Source organism: Barbatula barbatula (assembly GCF_947034865.1).
Source record: "Barbatula barbatula genome assembly, chromosome: 5".
Classification (NCBI taxonomy): Eukaryota; Metazoa; Chordata; class Actinopteri; order Cypriniformes; family Nemacheilidae; genus Barbatula; species Barbatula barbatula.
The window spans coordinates 22216958-22234582 of record NC_136769.1 but is presented as its reverse complement, the minus strand read 5'-3'; the positions used below and the strand labels follow the sequence as shown (position 1 = coordinate 22234582).

Here is a 17625-nt window from a genome sequence, read left to right as displayed (position 1 = left end):
GCTGGCTTCATGTTTTAACAAACTTACCTCTGTGGTTTATAAGACGAACGTGGTCAGACTGGAGGGGCTGACCAATGTTCACAGCACCTCTTCTGTCTGCGATAGAGCTCCTCTGAGGTGGGGGTTGTGGTTGCATCGTAGCAATACCTGCAGCATCATTTTCAGCTTAAATACGATTTTCCAGAACAAACATGTGTACTTTTCCTTAAACTCAAGCAATATGTTTTCAAATTAAAATGCCAAACATTAACAGAATGAAGTTGCTCATCGATGGAGCTCATAGGCCTAAAACACCTAAATTGTTTCTGGTTCATTTTCTCTGCAAAATGAAAAAGACGATTCACCGGGAGATTCACATCGACTTCACTTACTCTTATAAGACCAGTTTTACTTCACTGACAATACCGACACTGTGTTTTGGTACACAAATGTTGACAGGTATGTTAATAACCGTGACTGTCAATATCACACTGTGTTCAAAATATCGATTATATATCAAAATATGTTTCGTATCCTGGCTCGTATCGTACCGTGGCCTTGTATCGGGATGCGTATCGTATCGCGAAGTTCTCGGCGATACACAGCCCTAGTTAACACTTAACACTAGTTTACAAAAGGAGAACAAATGTAGTGAACAAATAAACATAGCTGAATGTCTGCAAGCACATTTTTGGGCGTGCTCTTTCTCTCGCTCTCGCTGGATGACGCGTGGGCATGCTTTTCCGGAAGAATTGTCCAATAAGGGACTAAGAAAAGTTGTTACGTACAGAATTTTCTGTTCGGCTTTGACAGGACCTGTACAGCTAGTAAACTAGCCCAGTTGCATAAACACATAGCCACTAAGTTAAAGGTTTAAGATGGAAAGTTCATTTTCAGATTTTAACTGAAGATTATCAGGACACTTACATTTTTAAAAGAGAATGACCCACATTGATACTGTAAGCTTTTTACAATAAACTCTTTAATATTTCATGAAAGATTTCACTGGGACTTTAAAGTGATGGTTCACCCAAAACTGAAAATTCTGTCATCATTTGCTCACCCTGATGTCATTTCTGACGAACAAAGAGAACTATATTTGGAAGAATGTTAGCAATTTTCAATTCTGTGACATCATTGACTGCCATAGTAGGAAAAATGTAATGGTAGTCAGAGGTGCCCCAGAACTATTTGTGTTCCTAAATTCTTCAAAATATCTCATTATGTGTAAATACAGTATTTGTTTCCTACAATGGCGGTGGAGGATGTCACAGAACTGAACATTCTTAGTGTTTAACAGAGCCAATGCATTTATATAGTTTGAAACAACATGAGTGTGAGTTTATCATTTTTGAGTGAACTATCCCTTTAAGACTGTGTCTTAACAACTAATTTCTTACTCTTCATATTTCAATTAGACCAATCTTTTCCATGTAACTGTCTTAACTTGTAAAACTAGTCTAAGGCGTTTATGCTGAGATCAGTCAGTGTTGACAGAGGTTATAAACATTTTATTTGTGTATAGGTTATTGGCATTGTCTAAAATTTCGTTGTTTTCATCTCCAGATCAACTTCAGGAAAGCTATTAATACATTTTTGTCTTGTCTGATTTCATGGAAAACTATTGGATCTAAATTTTGTTTCATTTTTTTTCCTGTAAAAACTCAAACAAACATGACGTTGATGTGACAAAAGGACATGTTTATGAGAACATACACAATTTTTATTTCAATAATACGGGGAACAGACGGCTTTTCATAAAACAGTTGATGGGGAAGATAGCTCATAACGGATGGGATCATTCTTAAAGCGGCACTTGCATATGGAACAGATAGCCTGCTTTAAATTGATAATACAAATAGGCCTAAATGCTTTAAAAATGTAAAATAGTTCGACATTTGCATGCAATTTATACTCTTATAATAAGACAATACTGTTAACTGTTTAGTTATTTTCAATTTTTTTATGTAGGGTTTAGGCTGTCTATGAAATCCCATATTGTCAGAAGTTGAACTACAAAACAAATAAGCCGCTTATTAATTTTATCTTATGACACGAACAATGGCCTGTTAGAACCTTCTGGAGGTAAAAAAACCCTTGACGCCTTAAATCTCATAATTCTGTGACTTTAACTGCGAAATCACAGGCGGGGTCACAATTGTACCTACATATTGAATTTACAAATCTAATAAAACCCCCAGACAATATAGATAACTACTGGATCCCGTGTCATCTCAGATCCAGCAAAATAAAGTCGATGTGCCACCTGGTGGATCTTGTGGGAAGTGTGACATGTTTTTGTATCCAAGCAAACAGGTCCGACCAGCCGTGCGGCAATCTGCGTGATCGCCTTCCGGATCCTGCATGAAAAAACACGCTTTCCTAAGAGATCTGTAAGGGCAACTGTTCAAACTACTGTTATTACACACCATGGGAAGACCTCAATGGTGGCTACGAGAAATGTCTACCAGGGAAACTCATATTTACGGGAGCGGTCTGTGGAAAATGCGTCTATTAGGGCAGTTTCAGCTTAAAAATGTAAACATCCAGTTGATGTCAGGTTTGTTTCCGGTCTTATCTGCTCGCACCCATTTAGGTGGACAGGATTTGATCTCATATACGGCTGCAAGTCGAGTCCGCACACTTTCCCTTGAAGTGTATGTGCTTTAAACTACCCACGACACTATCTACTGGCTGAAATAATCGTTATTCGCATTTGTTCGCACATTAACGTGAGCCACATCAATTAAACCCACGTTGTTTCCCCTCTTACGCTGGGGCGGGGTTTGCGTGAATGACGTGGATTGTTACATCACGTGACTCGAATGCAGCTTCCTTCTACTTCTCCGATAAAATGGATCCGAACAACTAAAACAAACCGGACCGGCTTCTTGTTTTTGCACCAGCAGTGATCCAGTCCGCCATTCAACGCCTTTCTCGGCGCATTTAACGTCAGAGGTAAAGTTTAAGCGTTCATTGACAGCGCTGCCTACATTCGTGGCTGGTTTCGCTCGCGAGCTCGCTAACGTTAGCTAGCATTCATGTCCGTGTTCAGCGGTTACTTCGCCCATTTAGATTCAATGTCAATAATAACATGGCAAATACATACAAATATAAATGACAAGTACAAAGCTACGTGCTTATATATCGCGCAAACACTGCATCGGCGCTACTGAATACAGCGATAACGTTTCCGTTATCTGTCATTTCACAAGAGGACGTTATATATAACCTTTACCTATAACCTCAGATAAGAACGACAGCTGTAATCTCTTATTTATCACGACACGCGTTCTCTTATGTGTAAGGGAGGATTATTGTTCATCAGTGCTGAACCTCTTTTTGTATTTGTGTTTATATTCGAGCAGGTGCAGAGATGGTGCAGAAATATCAGTCCCCCGTGAGGGTCTATAAATACCCGTTTGAACTCATAATGATGGTGAGTTTTAAAGCTATATCACTGCTTGAGAGAACACGTTTCATGTGTTATTGTTCGTTGTGTTGTTTTGTGGTTATTGCCAATAGCGGTATGTTGCGACACTTTATTTCACACTGGTTGTTTTAACACTGATGGAGTGTTTTCCAAGCAATGGCCCCGTTGCCTTTAAAGCGTTGCGTCGGATAAAACACGTATTAATAACGTCACGTGGTTTTTATATTCAGCTGTGTGATTTAGAGTTGTGTTTTTGTAGACCACAGGAAAACTTTAACCTGACTGTGCAGCAGTACAGTAAGTCGCGCTGCGGCTGCATTTTGCACTTTTATGGTTTCAACTGTGCAGGATTGCTAAAGAAATGTGTGAAGGGACTGCCCACCAAAGCCATAATGTCGAAATTTCAGCGGTATCTTTTCAAGTAAAAATGTCGGTGTCAGTCATAGAGCGTTTTTTAAGACAATTCAGCATGTTGAGGAGCTTTGTGGTGTAAAAGATCACATGGATGGCTATTTCAGATGAAGGGTTAATGAAATGTTTTGCAAAGCCTCAGTAAAATGTAATGGATGTTACCGAATATCTGATGAAAATATATTTACGTATTCATTTCGGGGGGCCTGATCTTCTTACAAATGCAAAAGCTGTTTTTCTGTCCCGCATGCGGTGGACAAATATTGTGACTTTGCGAGGGATCGAGATTTTTGTAATAGATAAGCTGCTCCACATTACCTACTGGCCTTATGTAATAAACCTGATGTGAATCTGTTCATGTCCGCACTTGTAACAGTACGCTTGCTATAATACCTTTCACAACTGTCTCATGATCTATGAATGCTATCTAACACTTTAAATAACACGTGTATACTTTTAGACAACACTTGCTGCAGTGCTGTCTGTAAGCATGACTTGAGATTGAGTTGAGATGTGTTCTATTAAAGTTAACCGTTAAAAAAAAAGAGTGGCCCAAATACTTATGGGACTTTAGATTGGTTGCCAGGGCATTGCTATGTGGTTGTTAAAGTGTTGCTAGGGTGCTCTATTTGGGTACTTGGTGTTTTCTTACTGGCCCTAGTAAAAAGGCCAAGCCTTGCGCTTTTTGGTCTATCCTTTAAGCCAAGTGTGACATTAAAATATGTGTTCCGAGTTTGTCACACAACAGAAAAGTGTGTTATTAACCACCCAGCCATATTTGAATGGAGAAAAAACATCCAAGTAAATAAAATAAGTTATCAAAATCTTGGAAAAATAAGCATAACTCTGTGCTCTCAAACACTGGGGGCGTGTAGGCTGTCACTGAAACCACGCCCACCGTTTCTCAACTGTCAAATACTGCTAAAGGCTTTATAAAGTAAGTTTGTATTATGGGCATCCACGATGTGCAAAGTTTTACACCCAGTGCTAGAGGTTTTGAAACGATACCAAACTAAAAGTATAGCCAGTAGTGATCTTGTTGAACATGTATCTTAATATCCTGTATATGTCAAAACATGGTGTCATCGTTCCTGTGTATCTTCTCCTGTGACTCTAGTGGAGTGTTGTTTGATCCGGACACAGACTTAACATAACGTTATGTTAAGCCGTCAGCGGGTAATTTGGTCACGGTTAACTAACATGGATCCTGCCCCCCTATTTGTGACATCATTTCTTGCAGTGAAAATGCTAATTACTCTTTCTTAGTTGGGATACAGCTGTGTATTGGTATTGTGCAGATTTGTGCTTCGTGCATAGTTTGACGTCATGGTTTAGTCACCATGGATCTTCGCTCTTTCTTGAATAACAGTCTGATCCCCCGTCAATCAATTCTCATCTGGGTCAGAAACCTGGGGTTCAATGATAATGTCGCACTGCAGTAAATATTTGGCCAGAACATAGTTTATAAAACAATTTTGTGTTTTTGGTTTTGGTTTTTGCAAGCTGCACTTCCTGTTTTGAAGTCTGCTTCCTGTTTTTTCTCTTTAATGTAACCATTCCAAAACGTTGTTGTGTTTGAAGCCCAAGTCAATGTATTGTTCTTGATTTTTGTCAACTGGGCCACACATCGGTCAAACCAGGTCGGAATGATTGGGTAAAAACTTCAGAAGTGAAACCTGAATTAAATTGGCCAAATATCCCACGATATACACAAAATATTTCAAGTAAATTACAGCATTTTATGAAATTCATTTATAAATTTAAGCTGCATTCCATACCGTTTTGGATGAAAATAATGAAATATCAGCTGTGGAAGTTCTGGATTTTAACTACAGATATGAGTTTTTATGCTGCGGGTGTGATTTCAGAAATGTGTTGATATCATCTAATGTTGTGGCTACATGCAACATGTTTCTAAAGAAAAAGGAACGTATCAAAAGCTACACCCAAAGACGATAACTCTTATTTTAATTGTTTAAGTAGTATACCGTATAAAGTACTGCACATTGTTCAGTAGCAAGTAATCTGTCCCAAACAAGGCAACGTGTGCATGTGACCGAGAGAGCTGTACATACAGTATTCGCATGTGTATGTAGGACACGCTGTCTATAGATAGAAAGAACGAGTGTTTGCATGATCTCATTTTGTAGCAGGATCTTGTTGCTCATCTACTCGTCTCTCTCACGAGAATAAGAGAGCACACATAAGAAAGTCAACATGCTGCAGGCATCTGATAGACTGCAAACAGAAGTCTCAGCTGACGGCTGATATACACATGTACACACAATTTCAAGATAAATTGTTTGATTTTTGCACCAGAATGAATAGAGAATCGGGTGTGGGTTTCTAGGAAAAAAAGGTGTTAGTGCAATGTTTAATATTTAATATTTATGATTAAAAAAGATACTTTTGCCATTGATGTATGTGACGGATGCTTTTTGAGTTTGAAGTTGTATGTCTGTATGCGTGTGTCCTGACAATCGAACCCATGATGTTTGCGCTGCTAAGGCAGTACTTCCACATTTGAGAAACAGAAGTGCTTTTCATGTCAAAAGTACGCTTCCACCTTTTCAAATTTAACATGGCTTGCTAGAATCAAGTCAGCACACAAAAGGGCAGCAAATGTTGTTCTCTGTTGCAAAAATGCTGACAGTTTTCCCGAACACTACCCCCATTTGCCATTGGCCAGATAAAACACTAGTCCCGCCCCAAACTCTGTCAGAATGGGCCACTTTAGGCTGCTGAAACAAAAACAAAACATGTTTGGCTGAGTGCCATAGTCACACGGTGTACTCTCTTAAAAACACTGTAAATTACTCAAGTGTTGCATACAGAAGCTAGTATTTACTGTGGTTTATTGATCCCTCTATCGCCCTCCTGTGACTTATCACATGATTTAAAGAGGCACTTAAAAATTAGCAAGTGAGAGCTCTCCAGGTATTTCCTTGTGCTTGCATGGAAACCACAGTATTTGTGTAGACCGGTGTAAATATTGATGAATGTACCTTTTGGTTAGTTTGTAAAGTTGACCTAACGCATACCACCCACTTCACATGGCAGTCATACGACCCACAGTAGTCAAATAAAATGCGTCACAAGACGCGTGTGAAAGGAACATTGATTTTGGGTTCAGGCGTGTTTTGCAGAACTATACAAATTTCAAGATTGGGTTGCTTGTTCTTAAAGACCTTTCGTGTGTCCGGTACTCCGTTTGAGCCCATGTATGTAGATTATTGATGCTGCAACTTTGGACACCACCTAAAGCGGCTCCATGTGAGCATTTATCACAACCTTTTTCTTACAAACCCTTTTTTGTTTCTCTGTCATAGGCCTACCAGAGACGATTCCCCAAGTGTCCATTGATCCCCATGTTTGTGAACAGTGAGACCATCAACGAGTGCCAAAGTGAAGATGGAGCGACCCATTTGATAGAACGCAAATGTACTCTGGATGTGGATGCCCCTCGCCTTTTAAAAAGGGTATTTCAGATTTCCGAACCGTCATTACAACCGCTTTGGTTTTGCTGGCAGGACATTAGTTCTCATTAGTAGTTGTACAGAATGTTTGACAAATTCCGATCCTTCACATTTTAATAATAGCACATGCTTTGTGTTGATAATGGCCTATGTATGTACAGATAGCAGGAGTGGACTACGTTTATTTCATTCAGAAGAACTCTCTGGACCGCAGACAGAGGACACTCCACATAGAGGCCTACAATGAGACCTTTTCCAACAGAGTCATGGTCACTGAACACTGCTGCTACACGGTCTGAACAATCTCGACATGATCTCTCTTGATGGATATGTGCCGATGCAAGAAGGATCCTGATGTTTTTCGGATTGCTTTTCAGGTTCACCCAGAGAATGAAGAATGGACCTGTTTTGAGCAAACTGCTAGTATGGACATCAAATCGTTTTTCGGGTTTGAGAGCACAGCCGAGAAAATCGCCATGAAGCAATATGCCGCCAGCATTAAAAAGGTATGTGTACTTTTTGCTTTAGGAAAATTTAAACTTAAATTAAACTTTGGTTAAATTAAACCTCCTGTATGTGAGTTGCTGAAAAATAAAAGCACATTTTAAGATAACGTGGATCACGTGTTGGCAGCTCAACGAATTGAATAAAACATGTAAAAGGAATACAATGTCTCTATAATATATATTGTATTTTTTTGTGTTGTATTCCAACACTCTTTTTAGTATTTAGTTGGTTTATTGCTAATGTAATATGATCTATAAATGTACTTATTTTGAAGGATAATTGTTTATTGCCCAAATGTGTCAGTGTTTTCTGGTTATATTTGTGTGAACTCTTGTTTCAAGTACCCCGTCTCTCTGCAGGGAAAGGAGATTATTGAATTTTATCTCAACCAACTGGAAGAGGAGGGTATTACCCATGTGCCCCGCTGGGTACCTCCTACCCCCACATCAACTTCCCAATTGACTATCCCAGCAGGCAGCAGCAGAGCTCGCAGCGGCTCCACGGACGTCCAGTCAGCATCTCCGGATGGTGAGATGAATCATAATGTTGCCCGCTCATAAATATTATAAAAGGGGAATGCAAAATGAAATACCCTTAGTACGGTAAGATTTCATTACACATTTCTCAACATGTTTGATGGCTTTGATGCTTACAGACAAGTTAGATGCGGATTACATTTCACGTTATTTGGGAAAGCTAACCCCTTTCCAGGAGAGCTGCCTTATTCGCTTAAGACAGTGGCTGCAGGAAACACACAAAGGCAAGGTGAGTACCACGGAAAAGATTGTTGGTAAAATAAACCTCCGATATGATAATATCGAGTATAGTAAAGGGTAATCATATGCAAGAGATGTCCCATTGTATCGCCACACCTAGCATTTCAGAGGATTAGTTAAAAGAAAGTTTATATTTGGGTAGGTGTAAATGAGTTACAGAGGAGCAGGTGTTTTGCATGTTGATCCAAAATCTAAAATTGACTTGACTTGAAACGCAAATGTTCAGAGCACTAGCAACCTATTGTGTTTGTGAGCTTTTTTCGTCCAAATATGAAAATCGCCTTTACAATCACACAACATGTAAAAAATCCTAGGAACAATAATCATAACATATACCCTAAAAATAACTTGGCCTACATACGTATGTACCTTCAACTGACAGATCCCTAAAGACCAGCATGTGCTGCGTTTCCTGTACTCGAGGGACTTTAACCTGGAGAAGGCCAAAGAGGCTCTGTGTCAGACACTCACGTGGAGGAAACAACATCAGGTGGACTTCCTGTTAGACACGTGGGAGTGTCCACCCCTGCTGCAGGACTATTACACCGGAGGCTGGCATCACCATGACAAAGGTCCAACTCTTAGCTGTAGACTTTAGACATTGCTTTAGAAACATGACCATGACCATGAATTGTTCCTGTAGCTCAATTGGTAGAGCATTACATCTCTGCCGAATACATAAATGTAATGTAACGAGCGATTTGCCATCTGAATCCAGGATGTGTGTCAGACACACCTTTGACACACAACGGTTCTTTGTTTATAAGGCAGAGATGGGTACTTATCAAACAAGTCATTTAATTTATTCAATAAAGGCATCAACACACTTCACTTTACATCAGAGAACGATGCCAGTCTTTTTATTTTCATGCTGTTGTGCTAAAAACACAAAGAATAACAGAAAGGTCATGCAAACAAAGTACATATGATCTTTTGATGCATTGCAGTCTGATGTAAGCATCTGTTGGCCAATGAGAACTTGTTTCATTTTCTCAAAACACATTTTACACAATCCCATCTGCTTTCTTTAGGATGTAGTAGAATGAGTTCATACACCAACATGTATTGGGAAGCCAATGTAATCATTTATGTCTGTGTATTGCACAGATGGTCGTCCTCTGTACATCCTTCGACTTGGTCAGATGGACACCAAAGGTTTAGTACGTGCACTGGGAGAAGAGACTCTTCTGAGACACGTAAGACTCGGACGAATAAACATACTGTGAAATGACATCTACATGTTCACCTGACCCCCTTCACTTTTAACCCAATCAGGTTCTGTCCATCAATGAGGAAGGGCTCAGGTGCTGTGAAGAGAACACCAAAATCTTTGGAAAGCCAATCAGGTACTAAAAATGTGTTTTGTACAACTGTGCACCAACCATTAAAAACCATCAGTTGGGGGTCTGTTCTGATATAGACATGGGGATGAAAAAACAGTCAACAAGGTTTGATTCAGGTAGATACTGACAAAATGAAATGCATTAATAATGTAGAATACATATAAAAGTGAGACGACAAAATTTGTCAACAAAGGCTGCCACCTGGTAGCCCATGTTGGTTAGACAAATCAGACCGATGCAAACTTGGGCATATTGTGTGACAACCCCAATTCTAAAAAACATGAACAAAACTATGAAGTTAAGAAACCCAGACTTAAGAATGCATGTAGAATTTGTGAAAAAACCCAACTGAGAACCACTGTGTTGCGTGTTGTATTTACTCTGCATTAATTCCTTCCCTCATCTTATAGTTCTTGGACATGTCTGGTGGATCTTGAGGGATTAAATATGAGGCACTTGTGGAGGCCAGGAATCAAAGCCCTACTTAGGATCATCGAGGTCGTAGGAGCTAACTACCCCGAGACACTGGGCTGTTTGCTCATATTGAGAGCTCCCAGAGTGTTTCCAGTCCTCTGGACTTTGGTAAGCACTGCATATACAGTATACCAACATACCATAGCTGGAGATATTGGAAAGACTGAGATAAGCGTATAATCGATCTTAATTTAACGGTTGTAAATGTCGACCCATTAGAGTTAAATGTCAAGTGAGTGTGGTGTTTTTGCCCCCGCATGGCCTTTGTTAATTACCGGCCTGCTGTAAATGTCATGTTTGCCTGCGTGTGTTAGCACTATATTAATGAAAATGATGACCTTTTAACCCGCCTATCTTTGCTGCTCCCTTCTCACCTCCTAGGTTAGTCCATTCATTGATGAAAACACACGGAAGAAGTTCCTCATCTACGCTGGTAATGACTATCAGGGAACTGGGGGACTGGTGGACTACATCAACAAAGACTTCATCCCCGACTTCTTGGGAGGAGATTGTTTGGTTAGTCCTTTAGAACTATCAGTTCTGGTCCTTGATTCTCATTGGCTGAGCCGAGTTCTTAGCCATTTATAAATTACCCTGATTTATAACGGCTGACCATATTATATAGCTTAAATATAATTTTATTTACTTTATTTCATGAAACCTTGCTACACATATGGAATAAACGTTTTATAAAAGCAATAAGCAGTGGGTTACAGTGCATTTTTGCGTGTGGTTCGTGTCGTGCCACAAGGCCCTTAGCTGTTATAAAATGCACTGTAACCCACTGCTTCTTGTGGATTATTGCTTCAATTTGATATAGAAATGTTGAGCCGGAATGTCCATGGTTGTTCTTTACAGTAATTCATATGGCAGATGCTTAAATCTATAAGAGGTGTGTTCTGCAGGTTGAACCCCAGATGTTCGGCTGTGTTCTGTAGAGGTTGGTGCTTGCAAAGATGGAAAGAATCCCAGTAGTCTAGTCTTGAGATTTAAATTGCTTTGAGCTGCGATGCATAGAGAACCTGAACCTGCATGACTGGGCGGCTGTTCAGATATGGAGACTGAAGTTTGGCCGGTCATTAAATACTGCCCCAGATTCTTGTCTGATCTGGATGGCATGCTGTTATCGAAGCCTGCTGTACTTTCTGCACAAGGTTAAACTGGAGGTGACATTCCTTCACCCACTCAGAGAAGTCTGAAAGCTAGGTAGAGATAGCAGATGGTTGTGAGGTGAGGTCACCAGACTGGAATGACAGGTATTGCTGCACATTATCTCGGTAGATATGGAAAGCCACGTGTCCGTGTGATTGGGTCCAGTGAGATTATTGAATATTGAAAAGAGAAAGGGTCAAGCGTTGTGGCCTGACGTACCCCAATTCTTGTCTGGTGAGACTTAGACCGGTGACCTTGAAGAATCTGCACAAGGTTGTGCTACAGACTGCCAAGTGCAATGTCTGTTCATTTCACAGAGTAAAGCATGACATGGGATTTTTCAAGCTTGGGGTATCAAAGCTCTGTAAATTTCAACAGAATTCACAGACTAGTCATTGACAGAGTTCTGCACATCTTGCAATAGCAGTGTTACTCTATAACATCTAAAAACAAAGGGCTCTAACTGCCGGTGCAAGTTTTTCTTAATGGTAGCACTCGTGCGACTGCCAAACTGATTATAAATTGAATACGCAGACATTTTATATTGCGCAAACGACTCATTCACTTATCAGTGCCCCACCCCCTAGCCTAATGCGTAGGTGTAAGAGGCGCATTTATAAAACGGAAGGACCGACGGTGCAAACGAGTGAAGCGCTTAATCTCGCAACTGAAATAAATATGTTTTGCCGCCTGCAGAGAAGCTAATGCAGGAAACGTGTGTTTTAACTTTAAGCACTATACTCTTGTATAAAGCTCTCTAATAGTGTTGTCACGGTACCAACATTTCAGTAGTCTGTACCAATACCAGTTAAATTCCACGGTTCTCGGTACCAATTTCAGTACCAAAGCAAAACACCAGTACATGCTAATTGAAACACAATTTTATTAATAAAGCTCATTGTTGTTAATATACATTTTGTATGTATGAAGTTTACAAGTTTATTGATGCTGATGAACATCCTCCTCGGTCTACCGCTGTAATAGACAAATAGAATACTGACTGAACACAAGATTACTAACATTAAGGTAACTATACATTTAAACAGAAATTAGTCTAAGTTGGGCTTCTTTAAATCTAATAGTTATCTTTCCAAGAAAATCAATTTTTCTGACTTGATGATATTAACAACATACACATTGCTAGTCATCTATTGTTTTTTTAGCACAATTTTGGATGTATATAAAATAAGTTGGCTACTGTAAACCCCACCATGTCCTCTCAATAAAGGAAGAGCGTTGCTTTAAGAAAGATGTGCTTTAAATATAGTAAAGAGAGTTTGCATATACAAAATAAAAATAATAAAATCATAAACAATTATTAATATTAATTTCTAATTGAATTATTACTGTTTTAAACACATTTAGATGAAGTTTTAGTGACTTTTTTCTTACGTTACCCCTCTCAAGTGTTAGTCTAGAGCCCTGCAACATTGCGTGAGCATAGAAACATATTAGTGCTTGACAGATGCCTTTATTGCTCCATGTATAGTGTATAAAAGAGAAGCGAAACTTCTTTGAAAACCTTTTGTTTTGGAAAATGTTTGGACAGGTTGAGTGTGTGCCACATTTCAGGAAGTATTTCACCACAGTTAAAGGCTTCTGTAGGGATGCATTGTCACACGCTGAAGTTTGATACTCGTAGTGAAGTGACCTTGAGATTGTTTGGCCTGTATTATACATGCGAAATGATGTGGAATACACACAATTCTCATATAAAGGTTAGCGTCCTTAAAGAAATGTGCTGTATTATTAATGTGTCTACTTATTGTTACGTAATGCTATTGGGAATACTCTCTCATGTAAATTCACAAACGCTGTTAAATTGTGCTACTAGAGGTGTTTTCCTTGAAGCTGTGAATTTGAGTTTTATGAGTGGATGGGTATGTGACCTGCTTATGAACCACTCTGGTAGAATTGCTTCGAAATGGTGTTTTTTATTCTGTAATGCACAACGCTGACCTTAATCCTCACAAGTAATCCAGGATTTATTTTTGACGTATGCCTTTAAAGGGAACTCTTCTTCTAGAAGCTGTAGATGTTTGGGCAGAAATGAGAACACTATAAAGTAACCTGATCGCTGTGTTTTTTCCTTTCTGTATAGTGTGACATTCCTGAGGGAGGTGTGGTGCCCAAATCTCTGTACCGCACAGCTGAGGAACTGGAGAACGAGGAGGTCAAACTGTGGACTGAATCCATTTACAAAAGCGCCAGCGTGTTTAAGGGGGCTCCACATGAGGTACGGTTTATTTAACAGAAGGCAAGGGGCAGTACACAGCAGCTTGTGTTTGCTCCAGATTTAAGTTGCATGTTTGTAGATATCTGGTGCCACCTGTCGGTGATATGATGACGTGCCGAGTCAAATTTAGGGCTCACTGTCAAGGGTTGCCACGATACAGCTCACCCACGGTTCAATACGTACCACGGTTACGGTTCGGTTCTGAAATCGTTTTTTCATTATTCTATACTTATGTGACAGAAAGAAAACATATTTTTATCTTCATTTTACTTTACTTTACTTACTTCATTCTCCTAAATGTAATGTCATATGATTCGTCATAAAACCTGTCAAAATGATGTGCTGCATCCGGGAATAACAATCAGAATCGATCATTCCAACGAGCCGTGTAAATAGATGTCCGAAATGCCACCAAGTGGCACGACTTTTGTTAAACCGCAATTCACTTATGCGTATCTAATGCGGATGTTGTATCAAACGGTTCAACATTATATCGAGAATTGTGGCATCCTTCATGTCAAGCAACTCTTTTAATATACTGTCATTTGAAAAGCATTTAACCTGAACCTTTTTTTCTAGAAACAAGAAACTTCATGGTCATCTTTAATCTAATCACATACAGTAGTTAACGGTGATTCATTATCCCTTATGTCACACCTTATGGAATCAAATGTATTTTTAGGTGCTGATCGAGGTTACAGATGAGTCATCTGTCATTACGTGGGACTTTGACGTGTGTAAAGGCGATGTAATCTTCAATATCTACCACTCCAGAAGAGCCCCTCAGCCCGCAAAAAAAGAAGCTCTTAGCACACACAACCTCGCCTGTCCCGGCAGCAACAACACCCAGTTTATCGACAGATCGTGGATGCTTGGACAAGACTACAGCATGGTAGAGACAGCACTTACCTGCAGAGAGGGAGAGAGCGTACAGGTGGATACATCTTATAATATGCACCAGTCATACGTTTCTATATTGTATATTTGTCCATGCATTGTGTAATCCCGAAATGTGAACTGAATGTGACTATAATACTTTCAAAATTATATTTGTATTTTTTTCCAAGTTACAACATGACTTAAAAATACCAAAAAATAATAAAGAGTCTGTCCGTGGCTTTCTAAAGCAGTTGAAAAGAGCGGTAAATATTTGCCATTCATCTTTCCATCAGGGTTCTCATGTGACCCGCTGGCCCGGATTCTACATCCTGCAGTGGCGCTTTCATAGTACTCCAACAAACTCCTCATCCAGTCTGCCACGTGTGGATGATGTGCTGGCGTCCCTGCAGGTCTCCTCACACAAATGCAAGGTCATGTATTTCACAGAGGTGCTGCAGTCCACTGACTTCAGGTCAGTATATTTACTCCCCATTTCATATGTATTGCAAACAGCAGCCTTAAGTGCTTCTTGAGAGCCCGACAGAGACAAGAAAACATGGTGAACAAACAAGCACATCACCGGGGCAAAAAATGTCCTTCTTTAATATTTGCATAAGAAAACCCTCTTTTAAAACAACCTCTTTTATCAGGCTCCTAAGCCCAGGTTCAGTTATTTCATTAATTTCTTTTATTAGTGCAATAATATTGTTATACCATTCTAAATTATTATTCATTATTGCAAATAATAAATATCACATTCACATGTTATTGTGCATTATAATGTTCGTTTTTTATTTTTAACAGGGAGTATGTTACCGTTTTAGTTTTATTTGAAATGTGTTTTCATGTTTCTCTCCTCCAGTAATAATTGTAGTAAAAAGCATTTCAGTAAAAGTGTGTGTGTGTGTGTGTGTGTGTGGTTGTTGTGTTTAGGGGCTCCATGAGCAGCCTGGAGTCGAGCAACAGCGGCTTCTCTCTGCTCAGTGCTGCCACCACCTCATCCAGCCAATCACAGACGGGTTCAACCGTTTCGAGATAACGCCAACTTCCAGATGGACATCAAGACGCTGCTGTTGGCGGGTTTGGCAAAAAGAAAATCCTCTAGTTTTTGAAAATGGACTAACATGAAAATGGTTAACATAAAATCATATAACAAATTCTTATGTAAGCAATGATCTTTTTGATCTCTGTTTTATCTAGTGTTATAGCTCAAGATATGAATAACCAATATGCAAGTTTTCTCTACACTGTTACAAATAAATGTGTAAATAATGTTTACATTTCTTGGTTGTTCAATAAAGCAACTAGTTGAGCACCCTGCCTACGATAGGTTTAAGAGGTTAGTTGACATGAGATTTTATGCCATTTTTATGACTTCATATACAGTATATTAACAGGTTACATGCAATATTTGTACTTAAAAAAATGAACTTGTCTCACTGAAGCACTATTTATGTAAATAATGAAAAGATTGGTTGAAGTGGTGATGAACTTAATAAAAATGATAACCAGCAGCTGAAATTATTTCTCTTGTGTACATCACGAAAACATTGAACTCTTTTTCCAAATCTCTGGTGGCCAGGTGAATAACTAACAGCATAAGGTCTCGTTTTATGCTAGTTCAACTAAAACCTAGTTCAATCAGATTGAAGTTGCCGGTTTAACAGCTCTTTCTAGTTGTGTCCAGAATGAATGCAATCGGCCAGCCCTTTGATATGGACTCATCTAAAGTAATGTCAAGCCAAGTTTCATTAAATACAATAGCGGAAATAATATTCATATTATTCTTGGAACTCTTGTAAAAGTAATGGCATCATATTGCAGATGTGCAAACTGTTAGCAAAGTGCAACATTTAGATACTTACTGACAGCTAGAGACACCTCAGAATTGTTTACACAGCATAAAGGACTGCAGAATTGAATCAGCACCTTTCAGTTTCACAGTCTCAATAAAAACTTTTATGAGGTTCAAACTGCTGCAATTACTCAGCTGCCCTTGAAAAACTACCCACATGAAAGACCGGTGTCCATAGATTCAGAATGTTACTTGACAACCAAATCGAGACCATGAAAAGAATATGGAGGGCCTCATGACATCTTTCAACCTGTATGTACAAGTTTGTGTTTCTGGTTGTCCTTCATTTCATGCTGTTAAACACCTAACACAGAAGAAAATTGCTGTGGGCTTCCTAGTCAGCTATAACTAGAACATATCTGTTTGAGTTCAAACAAAACGCATTTAAAGTCCCAGTGAAAATAAAACTGACAATTCTAATTTTTTCATGAAATATTGCAGCGTTTATTGTAAATAGCTTATCAATGTGGTTCATTCTTTTTTCAATATTCATGTACCCTTATAATCTTCAGTTAAAATCTGAAAATGCACCTCTTAAATGACTGTTCATCTTAAATGACGGAAATTAGATGGCTTGGGCGGAGCATCTGTTAACTCCTCCCCCTCAACTGTCAGCCTGCTGCCAGTTTCAGTTTAAAATGCAACAGCTGGTTTTTACACATCCAATCAATTTGCAGTGAAAAACGCAGGTCACACCCACTCATTTTCTCCTTTGAAATTCCGTTACACTCGGAATACTCGATGGCAACTTCTGGTTCACGGGGCCTTGAAGTTAAGTCGGGGCTTAATGCAGGCCAAATGCGGCCCACAAGTCATCTTTACCTGGCCCGCCTTAACATTTCAAACATGTGGAGAGACTTTAAGAAATGGATGCCACATCTTTGAAAGTCCAAAAAGATCATTCTTACGGTTCATAAAGATTGACGTCTTATGACGATGTGATCTGCAGTCCAAGAAACGTAACGTTACTTACAACGTTATAATCTGCAATTCACATCCGGTGAAGTCGGTTAGCACGGTTACATTTATGCTGAATGTATTAGCATTTTTGATATCTTCATAAATAGGCTTTCTTCTTGAATCTTATTTGTGTGCATATTTTAA

At 39.2% G+C, this 17625-nt stretch overlaps 1 protein-coding gene across 3 annotated transcripts; it reads left to right on the top strand.

The window, feature by feature from the left end:
* The first annotated feature begins 2215 nt into the window (after nt 1-2215).
* Nucleotides 2216-16231, top strand: sec14l1 (SEC14-like lipid binding 1). Of its 3 annotated transcripts, none has more exons than XM_079455694.1 (16): nt 2216-2372; nt 3348-3418; nt 7153-7302; nt 7461-7592; nt 7677-7805; nt 8166-8334; nt 8462-8571; nt 8965-9154; nt 9690-9778; nt 9858-9928; nt 10336-10507; nt 10781-10915; nt 13653-13787; nt 14470-14721; nt 14960-15138; nt 15600-16226. In XM_079455694.1, exons 2-16 carry the CDS (start codon nt 3356-3358, stop codon nt 15703-15705), a joined length of 2082 nt encoding a protein of 693 aa, XP_079311820.1. In that variant the 5' UTR covers nt 2216-2372; nt 3348-3355; the 3' UTR covers nt 15706-16226. The 3 variants fall into 3 exon arrangements, with proteins under 3 accessions (XP_079311820.1, XP_079311818.1, XP_079311819.1); XM_079455692.1 differs by having other exon boundaries at nt 2296-2539; XM_079455693.1 differs by having other exon boundaries at nt 2298-2937; nt 15600-16231.
* The last annotated feature ends 1394 nt before the right edge of the window (nt 16232-17625 follow it).

What these genes read in the sequence shown, in the direction of transcription:
- sec14l1 (XM_079455692.1), top strand. Translation starts at nt 2,410, where the DNA reads ATGGGAAGACCTCAATGGTGGCTACGAGAAATGTCTACCAGGGAAACT. An exon ending in AAACATCCAGTTGATGTCAG is followed by an intron (nt 2,540 to 3,347) that starts GTTTGTTTCCGG and finishes ATATTCGAGCAG; the next exon opens with GTGCAGAGATGGTGCAGAAA. An exon ending in CGTTTGAACTCATAATGATG is followed by an intron (nt 3,419 to 7,152) that starts GTGAGTTTTAAA and finishes TCTCTGTCATAG; the next exon opens with GCCTACCAGAGACGATTCCC.